General features: G+C 41.3%; 1 protein-coding gene across 1 annotated transcript in view; it reads left to right on the top strand.

Moving 5' to 3' along the window:
* LOC310720390 (connector enhancer of kinase suppressor of ras 2) overlaps positions 1-12,500 on the top strand; it is a 35,690-nt gene that overhangs the window by 7,592 nt on the left and 15,598 nt on the right. The window contains exons 6-12 of the mRNA XM_083530919.1: positions 1,600-1,719; positions 1,807-1,866; positions 4,143-4,211; positions 8,973-9,119; positions 11,038-11,159; positions 11,341-11,495; positions 11,604-11,684. Coding sequence (XP_083387045.1) covers positions 1,600-1,719; positions 1,807-1,866; positions 4,143-4,211; positions 8,973-9,119; positions 11,038-11,159; positions 11,341-11,495; positions 11,604-11,684 — 754 coding nt within the window. The remainder of the gene's footprint in view (positions 1-1,599; positions 1,720-1,806; positions 1,867-4,142; positions 4,212-8,972; positions 9,120-11,037; positions 11,160-11,340; positions 11,496-11,603; positions 11,685-12,500) is intronic.

The following is a 12,500-nucleotide window of genomic DNA, read 5'->3' as shown; positions in this document are numbered from 1 at the left end:
AAGCGTAGGCCAATCTTAGGCTCAGGCTTAAATTCTTGTCTCCAGGCTTAAACTCCAAGCTCCAGCTTAGATCCACAAACCACAAACCTTTAAGTTTCCTATTATAAATTGTGCACGTCACTCTTTCAATATGGCCGTACCAACAGGAGTTCAATTAGCCATTTACGCTAGACGTGACAACTTCACAGATACCCTCATACAGACTTTTCCAACACACTCGATGTAAATGCTGACATCCCTGACAGCTTTCTGTTCATTTGTCCCTCCTGTAACCTGACGCATCTTTAAACCATCTATATAAGACACGCTGCGCTAGTTCAGTCGTTAGCTAAATTCCATGCGGCGTGTTCGTATGTCCTGGTTGCTTAGCAACAGTGTCCTCATTACTTTAAAGCAAGTTCAGTTTAAGCGCGAAGAATAAAAATGGAATCTTTTTCTACCTTTTTTTCTCCTTCAGATTCAGAGGCGTGTGTGTGTGTGTGTGTGTGTGTGTGTGTGTGTTGAATGATGGTGAATTATGCAGATCCTCAAGGCTTTATCCTTGAGCTCTTTGCAAAGCTATTAATGCCTTTATAGAACAGAGAGAGAGAGAGAGAGAGAGAGAGAGAGAGAGAGAGAGAGAGATCAGTTCGAGTGTTTGGTTGCTCTGCAGCTTACATAAATAAAAGAGCGGCAGAAAAGCAGGTCAGATGATTTTTTCTGAAGTAAGAACAGAGAGAATTGAAAAAACCAAGAAATGAGGACACTGTATCTGTAGCCAGCCACACACACACACACACACACACACACACACACACACACACACACACACACACACACACACACACACACAAGATGTCTAAGTACTAGCTGCCAAAAAAAAGCATTTGCTACACTGTATAAACAAAAGTTTGTGGAGACCTGACTGTAAGGTTGCTATGTGCCACTTTTTGAACATCTCATTCCACATTGTTTTCATTTGCTGTTATAATAAGATCCACTCTTCTGGGAAGATGTTCCACTCAATGTATTTGTGGAGACCCATTCAGCTACAAGAACGTGTGTCAGTGAAGTCAGGTACTGATGTAGGTGAGGTGAGGAGGTTCTTGGGGTGCAGTCAGTGTTCACATTTATCTCAAAGGTCTTCACTAGGGTTGGAATGCAGATCTGTTTATGGAGCTGTAACAGGTTTGGGTCGTCTACTTGGGGAAGTGAACATTTCATTGTACTGCATCTGAATTTTGTTTGTGTGAAAAAAAAAAACAAGTAAAAAGAAAAGAAAAAACAGTGTCCTACTTTTTGGCCCTAACCCTAGTTCATGATCAGAAAGACACGTCTTGTATGGGCAAGAATTAGCACAATCGCTTCTCATCGATTGAGAAGATAAATTAACAATCTTATAGCTAGTCATAGCTCTCTAATAGCTAATCTTCTGACAAATATAAGATACAAGACTCTCAAAACTAATCCCATTTCTAATCAGCGCTAATCTCGCTAAGCTAGTTGTAGCTCATCTATACCTGATCTCATACCTATCTGAATCTCTCTTATAGCTAATCACAGCTAATCTAATAACACCAATAATCCCACTATTATTGATTATGTTCGTCTTCTTCTCAGTGTAAAACTTTGTCAGGAATCTGCGAGCACATCATCTCCCTGTCGTCTGATTCGTTGGTGTCGCAGTCTGCCCACCTGGAGGTCGTCCACCTTACCAACGTCTTGCCCAACGAGGGTCTGGTGAGTAAAGAACAACGCTTAGCAACAGCATGAAGCAGCCGGAGCGACGTTCCTAACTTCCTCTATTTCTGTCTTTCTGCCTCTCAGGGAATGTACATTAAATCCACATATGACGGGTTACACGTGATCACCGGCACCACCGAGAACGTGAGTTCAAAGCTAACGCTCAGCACCATATATCAGATAATCATCAAATCGTAAGCTAAACCGTCAATCACACATCACCACGTTTTTTACAGATCGCACATCGCAGACAAAGCCCTTGTTTGGAAATGCAAACATGTATTTGAGTCCCATATGGCTAATCTGTTAGCATTTCTGACAGGATGTCTCAGAAATATTTACAAAATTTTACGCTAACCCTAGCATGAATGCGCCTTTGATAGAATGATAATTTTTCTACAGAAGAGCTACGAGCTTACACACAGATCATCTTTAGGTCCGTAGCTAGCCTTTTAAGCTAACGTGACAGGATTGGAAGTCATTTCTTGATCTTTGATTTAGCGTTTCAGTTTAACGTCTTGCTATGCCATTCAGGCGCTAAAAATATTGTACGTATTAAAAGTAGTTAAGAGTTTTTATCCATAGAACGCTACATTTACGAGGACGCTAACAATAATATTATTGTGCTTTTAAAGACAGGCTAGTTCCTGTTGTTAGTCACTAGAGAAACAATCATATACAATATCAATGTGCGTGCCCTGTGACTTGAAGCTCTGTTGAGGTCCGAGCCGCTGACAAAAACAAAAAGAGAAAATAAACGCTGGAGAGAATGTCGCATCGCTATATCAGATTTCTGCCGAGTCATCTCTCCGATAATCAATAACAAACTGATATCCGTGGGACATGCGATACATCGCTCACGGTCATCCGACTTATATTTCTCTGTTTCTTCTAAATGTTATGACTATTGCAGTATTCCTCGCTACACACACACACACACACACACACACACACACACACACACACACACATCTACATTTAGACCCCATAATAAACTCCACTCTTCTGGGAAGATGTTCCATTAAATTTTTGTGCAGATTCATTTATCTACAAGTGTGTTAATAAAGTCAGGTACTGGTAGGTGAAAACATGATAAGGTTCCTGGGGTGAAGTCAGCGTTCTCATTCATCCCTAAGGTGTTCATTAGTGTCGGAGCTCTATAGCATCTTCCACTCCAACATCCCCATTAAAAGCAGATTTTTATAGAGCTGGTTTTGTGCACAGGGTTTGCATTGTCATGCTGGAACAGATTTGGGTCTTCTGGTTCAAGTGAAAGGAATTTTTCATGCTACTGCATCTAAAGATGTCCTGTACAATTGTGTGCCTCAAACTAGAGACCAAGAAGGGCCGGATTTTTACCGCTCTCGCAAAAATATAGATCCTTCTATATAGAGCTTCTCCGTGCTACTTCGCTTTTTCATTTCACGTGCATCCCTTTTGAACATGAATGTTTTATTTGAGTTTGACATTTTGTGTAAATGATGAACATGGACATGAACAAAGAGCTTTTCAGAACATAGAACATCAACAAAAATATTAAAAAAAGGCCACGGTTTTGTTGTGTTGTTTGTTCCTTTCTTTAATAATGAAGTGATATCTGTAGCACTCGGTGATTCTCCTGTCCTGCGCCTCAGACGTTGTGCCTCGGTGTGCTCTAGTAGTCTACCGCACATAAACCACGCGAGAGTTTATGTGCTAACCCTATTCTTAACACCATTTTGCAGAAATCCTGCAAATTATTTTATTCCCCCACAACCCACACACACCAGTGTTTTACTGCCGGCACCCGCATTCACCAATTAAATCTTGTTACTGGTTTGCGTCGGGTCCCACGGTATTCCCAAGGGAGTACAGGTCTCTACCTCAAACTTTGTGAAACATTTAGGGGAAGAACTATAGATGGGTGGAAAAGGCCGGTGTCCTAATACTTTGGGACACAAAGTGTGCATTTCTATAAAGTGCAGTAACTTATTGTGAAAAACGAGCTAAAAGCAGAAGTAAACACAACTGCACTGGATTCTGCTCAGATCTGTTCTTTTTTGTTAGATTTTTATTTTAAGGTTTTGATGCTAGCTTGCTAGGAAACATTTTTACTTACATTTATGTACCTTAAATAAATGTAAATTAGCTTGCATGGTTTGTTTTTCTTTGCTACGTTAGCGTTCACGTTTCAAAATTGTTAGCATTGTCGCTACTTTTGCTCAGATTAAAACAGACCACATCATTTTTTTCACAAATATGAGAGAAAATTCAGTTTAAGGACCGGACTAAATTTCTTGTACGTTTTGAAAGGACACCGTTGCTCTCTGTTAATTAGCATGACTAGGCAGCGAGATAACAGAAATAAAATATAAATCTTTATTAATATCTGCTTGTGTTTTAATTGCCTTCAATCATTTTTCCTCTCTGGCTGAACGTAGTCTCCTGCTGACATCTGTAAGAAGATCCATGCGGGTGATGAGGTCATTCAGGTCAACTACCAAACTGTGGTAAGTAATACTAATGCTTTGTGTGTGTGTGTGTGTGTGTGTGTGTGTGTGTGTGTGTGTGTGTGTGTGAGTGTGTTTCTTTGTTTTTGCTTGAATATCAAATGTGTCTCAATTATTCATAAAAGAAACACTGCATACATTCAATTTAATGTTCTTTTACAAAAATTGGGCACTGCAGAAATTTTGCCTAAACTCGGGTTCCCGGCTCAGGCTTAGATTTATAGGCTCAGGCTTTGATTTTATGCTCAGGCTTAGTTTTTCAGGCTCAGGCTTTGATTCTATGCTCAGGCTTAGTTTTTAGGCTTAGGCTTAGTTTTCAGGTTTCAGGCTCAGGCTTAGATTCCAGGTTCAGGCTCAGGGTCCATATTATGGCCGAATATCAGGTTAAAGCTCCTGAAACAGGCCTAGATATCAGGCTCCAGACTGAGGTTTAGATACTAGGCTCCAGACTCAGGTACGGATTCCAGGCTCGAGGCTCCAAGCATAGGGGTCGATTCTAAGATCCAGGCTCAGGCTCAAGACTCAGACTCAATCCAAAAATATTAAGCTCTGATTCCAGACACACATACCCTAGACTCAAGCTCGGAGATTCAGACTAAATCTAAAGCTCAGAATACAGATTTGTGCCAAATCTCAGGCTCTAGACTCCATTCTGCCATAGCTGTCTAAAGTTTCACTCGATCACATGAGGGATCCTGAGTCCATCAGAAACTGATCTTTGTCTTGAGTTGAAAAGAAACGACATGCCTTTCTGCAACATTGATCAGAGCGGCGTTAGCTTATTATAGCGCCTCTCTGTTCACAAGTTCTCTCCTCCTGACTTTGTACGTGAGCAGCAGCTCAAAAAGGAATCTCAGGAGACCCATGTATTGACCTTCACCCTCCCGGACTGAGAGCTGCTGATGTGATGACTAACCTGGGAGAAGGTTAAGGTAAAAAAAGGCACCACGTTTTTGATTTACCGCTAAAATTATTACTATCAGTCACATTACAGTCATTTTTCCAGGCTTACCAGGGTCTTTAAGACTTTTTTCGGTGTGTTTTTAAGTTTATTATAGAATCAAAGAAAGTTTTAAAGTCATTGTTAGTGCTAGACGTCTCTACTTGGCTAAATCAAGCTAACCTGACAGGAAATCTGACGTGATTTCTTATAAATGTTTACAAAATGTACTAAGGATTATAAAACTACCTGACAAAAGCTACGTCCATATGGATAGTTGGGTTTTAAGGCTGTAGCCAGCCAGCTAGCTAGCATTCAAGCAAACCTGACAAGATCTCTGACCAGATTTAAAAGCATTTTTCTGATCTTCACTGCTAACATTACCTAGCTAGAAAACATTCGATAACAACTAATCTGGGTTTCCCAGGAAAATATTGATCAATGTTCTTCATTTTCATGCGCCACAATATAAGATTTGGGGAATTTTTTTTCTTTATGATTAGAACTTGAACACAACTAGCAAACACAGAATAACTGATCGCCAGTGGTGCTAATCATGACCTAGTTTCTGAAAAAGCTTAGCCACAACTATAAACGTCAATAGTTTTACCGAGTTAGATGGCTAATAGGATGCCAACCTGATAGGAATTTAAAGGCAAAAAAGTTACTGGTAAAGATAAGTTCATATTCATAGTGCTATTTTGCGTTATAAATATTTTTAAAAAGATTATTATTTGTTAGTTTGACAGGATTTCTGACAGTCTGTGTATTTTTCAAACAATCTTTACTGCTCGCATCCAGCCAGTTCCCTCAAAGAAACTTACACAACAGCGTTTCAGACAGGGTTTTAGTTTGTATTCGGTGAGCTAGCTTGAGGTAACCTGACAGGATTTCTCACAGTTTATTTTCACAGCTCTTCCTTGTTAACACTAGCTAGCCAGAAAACAAAAAACATCTGGATTTCTGAAGGGGAAAATGTTTTTATCTTCAAATCATATTGACCAATGTTGCTAGTTGTCACTCCTAACGCTTGCTAAGCAGCTATGAGCTAATGTGACAGGATTTAAATTGAACAAGGACAGAAGGCGGAAATAAAGACGTGGCAAAAGCGGGTGTGCGCATGAAGACAAAATGGCCGTGTCACATGTGAGTGTGTCTCAAAGCGCCGCTTCAGTCGCGTTTCGATAAAGTGATTGCTGCTATTTTTAGCCTCGAGCTCAGATGGAAAACGTGTCCAATCTCATCTAGCTGCCTGCCTGTTTCAGCCTGGAGTGTGTGAGAGAGTGTGTGGAGTGTGTGTGTGTGAGTGTGTGGAGTGTGTGTAAGTGAGTGTGTGTGAGTGAGTGTGTGTGTGAGTGTCTACATTTACACACAGTGCCCTGTGTCTTTCACCCCCTCCTTTCAGCTTCTGGTTTAATCAATACACCAGCTACACTGCAGTGTTATGCAACGTTACGGCGCGAGCTGAATAGAAAATGAGCTCTGTGTGTGTGTGTGTGTGTGTGTGTGTGTGTGTGTGTGTGTGTGTGTGTGTGTGTGTGCGTGTGTTCTTCTTCATGCCATGAAAACGAACAGCAGGAATAAAAAGTGTAGAAATAATAGGATCATGGTGACAAAAAGAGTAAATCTACTGACTAAGTACTGAGCATCCACATGACTTTCACACTCAATACTACTGACATCACACTCCACAATACTCACATCACACACTCCATACTACTGACATCACACTCCACAATACTCACATCACACACTCCATACTACTGACATCACACTCCACAATACTCACATCACACACTCCATACTACTGACATCACACTCCACAATACTCACATCACACTCCCCAATACTCACATCACACATTCTATACTACTGACATCACACTCCACAATACTCACATCACACACTCCATACTACTGACATCACACTCCACAATACTCACATCATACTCCACAATACTCACATCACACACTCTATACTACTGACATCACACTCCACAATACTCACATCACACACTCCATACTACTGACATCACACTTCACAATACATCACACACTTTATACTACTCACATCGGACACTCCATACTACTGACATCACACTTCACAATACTCACATCACACACTTCATACTACTGACATCACACTCCACAATACTCACATCACACACTCCATACTACTGACATCACACTCCACAATACTCACATCACACACTCCATACTACTGACATCACATTCCACAATACATCACACACTTTATACTACTCACATCACACACTCCATACTACTGACATCACACTTCACAATACTCACATCACACACTCCATACTACTGACATCACACTCCACAATACTCACATCACACACTCCATACTACTGACATCACATTCCACAATACATCACACACTTTATACTACTCACATCACACACTCCATACTACTGACATCACACTTCACAATACTCACATCACACACTCCATACTACTGACATCACACTCCACAATACTCACATCACACACTTTATACTACTGACATCACACTCCACAATACTCACATCACACACTTTATACTACTGACATCACACACTCCATACTACTGACATCACACTTCACAATACTCACATCACACACTTTATACTACTGACATCACACACTTCATACTACTGACATCACACTCCACAATACTCACATCACACACTTTATACTACTGACATCACACTTCACAATACTCACATCACACACTTTATACTACTGACATCACACACTTCATACTACTGACATCACACTCCACAATACTCACATCACACACTTTATACTACTGACATCACACTCCACAATACTCACATCACACACTTCATACTACTGACATCACACTCCACAATACTCACATCACACACTTTATACTACTGACATCACACTCCACAATACTCACATCACACACTTTATACTACTGACATCACACACTCCATACTACTGACATGACACTCCACAATACTCACATCACACACTTTAAACTACTGGCATCACACACTTCATACTACTGACATCACACTCCACAATACTTACATCACACTCCAAACTACTGACACCACACTCCAAACTACTGACACCACACACCCCATACTACTGACATCACACTTCACAATACTCACATCACACACCCCATACTACTGACATCACACTCCAAACTACTGACATCACACTCCAAACTACTGACACCACACACCCTATACTACTGACATCACACGCCAAACTACTGATGGCACACTCCATACTACTGAAATCACACTCCAAACTACTGTCTGCCCACTCTGTACATCTGACCTCACAGATTTTATACTACTAACATCACACAATTCATACTACTAAAAACACACTCCACATACTTACATCACACACTCCATACTACTGAAAACACACTCCACAATACTCACATCACACACTCCATACTACAGACATCACACTCCAATCTAATGACTGCAGACTTAATACTACTGAACAGAAGGATTACTAAATGACACAAAATAATATACATATAAAACATAACATTTCTAACTGTAAAATCTCTCCCTCTCTTTCCATTTCTGTATCTTTCTATTTTATGGTCTCTGTCGTTGCCTCTAAATATATCTTGTATTGTTTATCGCTTTCTTTTTGTCGTTCTCTGTCTCTCTCTCTTTTATTCCCCTATCCCTTCCTGTCTTTCTGTCTTTTTATATCTCTTTTTGTCTCTAAATATAAATATAAATATCTCCCTTTCTTTCTTTCTCTCTCTCTCTCTCTCTCTCTCTCTCTCTCTTTCTCTATGTCTCTTTCGCTCTCACTCAGGTTGGATGGCAGTTGAAGAACTTGGTGAATTCTCTGCGTGAGGACCCGAGTGGTGTCGTTCTCACTCTGAAGAAAAGACCCCAGAACACACTGAGCTCAGCGCCGTGCCTGCTCAAGAACACCCGTTGGAAACCCCTCGCACTGCAGGTTAGCTGTTACTTTTATTAGATTATATTGAATTTAATTTCAGTGTAGTGTCCAATCTTTTGTAATTTTTATTGTAATAAATCAGGAGGGTAAGACTTATGTTTGTGTGTGTGTGTGTGTGTGTGTGTGTGTGTGTGTGTGTGTGTGTGTGTGTGTGTGTGTGTGTGTGTATTAGATTGCTGCCATGTCGCCCTGCATTTTGTAGTTTCCATGGTTCCACATTTCTAACACTCAGGGGCAGGAACATGTGTACACACTTTCTTTACTGAGACAGAGAGACCACACCTACTTTACTGAGACAGGAAAAAAGACCGCACATCTATCACTGGCACAGACAGACAGACAGACAGACAGAGAGACCACACCTTCTTTATTGGGAAAGACAGACAAAAAGACCTGACATCATACTCTGGGACAGACAGACAGAGAGACCACACCTTCTTTATTGGGACAGACAGACAGAGAGACCACACATTCTACTCTGGGACAGACAGACAGACAGACAGACAGACAGACAGACGGACAGACAGACAGACAGACAGACAGACAGACAGACAGACAGACAGACAGACAGACAGACAGACAGACAGACAGACCACACCTTCTTTATTGGGACAGACAGCCAGAGAGACCACACATCCTACTCTGAGACAGACAGCCAGAGAGACCACAAATCCTACTCTGAGACAGACAGACAGACAGACAGACAGAGAGACCACACATCCTACTCTGAGACAGACAGACAGACAGAGAGACCACACATTCTACTCTGGGACAGACAGACAGACAGACAGACAGACAGACAGACAGACAGACAGACAGACCACACATTCTACTCTAAGACAGACAGACAGAGAGACCATGCCTTCTTTATTGGAACAGACAGAGAGACCACACACCCTACTCTAGGACGGACAGACAGACAGACAGACAGACAGACAGACAGACAGACAGACAGACAGACAGACAGACAGACAGACAGACCACACCTTCTTTACTGAGACAGACAGACAGACAGAGAAAGCCCACCTCCTTCTCTTGAAGTGGAAGACACATTTATGGTTTGTATAATACATCAAATCGTTCTCTGTTGCTATGGAAGCTCTTGTTGCTATGCTCTGTATGGTTACCAAGAGACTGACTGACATAGATGCAGACGCGGTGCTCTGATGTCACCTTTGATGGTGACGGATTTAGTAAAAACATGTTTAGCCTCATAGTCAGAATGTATGTATGTCTGTGTGTGTGTGTGTGTGTGTGTGTGTGTGTGTGTGTGTGTGTGTGTGTGTGTGTGTGTGTGTATACACTCATGTGTCTGCTCTCCCCTGTGTGCAGTCTTTGATGATCCTTGTTGGAGCTTGTGCTAGCACTGGTGATAATGTGCTATATATTGATTCCTCACAGGAGGACGAAATCAAACACACATAACCACACACACACACACACACACACACACACACACACACACACACACACACACACACACACACACACACAAATATCTATATTTATTTATTTATTTATCCATTTGGTTTGTTTTTCCTCTTAGTTGGCTTTGCTTTAGTCGCTTAGATCAGGCTGATACACTTCACACATAAGCTTTAAACTTTTAGCAAATTTGCTTCGGTTTAATTGGCATATTTATGAGCATGTAATACACACTGCGCTTTCGGTATTTCCTAACACAAACCAAAAATGGAGTGAGTTTTTTTGCATTAACGAGCTGAAATATGCATGAATGTGGAAGGCAAAAAGGTTCAGATTAGGTAAGGGGTGAGGAATGTGGGAGCTGAGTAAGGTCAGAACTGACTTTACTGAACTTATGCATAATTGATGTAAATATCTGTGTGTGTGTGTGTGTGTGTGTGTGTGTGTGTGTGTGTGTGTGTGTGTGTGTGTGTGTGTGTTGGTCCTCCAGCCACTTTCCACTAGTCCATGTAGCGAGTCTACCACACCCCCCAGCACTCAGGGAGTCTCTCCTGGTCTGGACACACCCTCAGGACATGATGTGTTTATACTCTCCCCAGCTTATGGACACAGGTACACACACACACACACACACACACACACACACACACACACACACACACACACACACACACACACACACTTCAGTAATAAAAGTTACAGCTTGAAAGTATTTAGAAATATATATATATATATATGTATGTGTATAATTGAGCTCCCTTGGTCTGTGCCTCTCTCTCCATCTTCTCATTAGGGATGATGAATTGGACCGAGCTGGTTTTGGTGTTTTCGGCTCTGAAGGATTCTTTGTGGATCAGGAGGCTTTGGTGGGACCGCATTTCCCCCTGCTGGACGAGGAAATGGGCAGGAACGCTGGACTACGACGCCGAGACCGTACCCCGACTCGGGGTCCGTATACACACACACAAACACAACTTCTAATAGAGTCTCTTCATTAGTTCCTATCCTCATAACATACAATAGAACACACAGAATCTCATAAGGCGTTTTCTGCAGGTGACCTCAGGCAGGTGTCTCACGCCTCCGAGTGGCTCACTGAGCCTCAGGAGTCTGGAGTTTACAAGCGAGGAAGCAGAGGTATTCGATTTTACTTCCTATTTGCATTTACATGCTTTTTCACATGGAATGGAAATCATTCAACCGGAAATAAAGTGTCTGCAGTTTCTCTTCACTTCAACATTGAATGTTTGGTGAAAGGTTTGAAGTTGCTTTTGTAAATTAGTCCTGATTATGTTGATCCGATTGGAAAAGCAACATCTAAACTCTATAGACAAAAAGGATGTGGACATCTGACCATCAGGTTGCTATGTGCCCCAATTTGCTCTTCTAATAATATCCAATCTTTTGTGAAGATGTTTCAGTGGATTTGGTGATTTCATTCAGCCAAGTGTTAATAAAGTCAGGTACTGATGGACGTGAGGTGAGGAGACCTGGGGTGCAGTCAAGGTTCATCTCAAAAGTGTTCAACAGAGTTGGAGCTCCATAGCAGGAAATCTTCCACATCTTTCAACCCATGGAAAGCAGATCTTTAAGGAGATGGGACAGGTTTGGGTCTCCTAGTTGGCGAAGCGAAAATTTTATGCTAAAGCATCCAGAGGTACAAACGTGCACCTCCAAGTTTGGTGTAACAGTTTGGAGAAGACACATATATGGATGGAAAAGTCATGTGTCTCCCAATACAGGATTTCTGCAGGTTTCACCAAGTCGAATTTAAGACCGTTTTAAGACCATTAAGAATGAAATTTAAGACCTTTATCACGACATCAAAACACACACAAATAAGTTGTTAACAACTGGCCTTAACTGAGCCCCAAATTCAGTTTTTCATTTAATCTTGCACTTCCCCATCGCTGAAAAATACAATCCGTTTAATGTCTGTGGTACAATCTGAGA

Source organism: Silurus aristotelis (genome assembly GCF_946808225.1).
Source record: "Silurus aristotelis genome assembly, chromosome: 26".
Classification (NCBI taxonomy): Eukaryota; Metazoa; Chordata; class Actinopteri; order Siluriformes; family Siluridae; genus Silurus; species Silurus aristotelis.
Note: the sequence above shows the minus strand (reverse complement) of the source record. Positions and strands in the feature narration are given on the sequence as shown.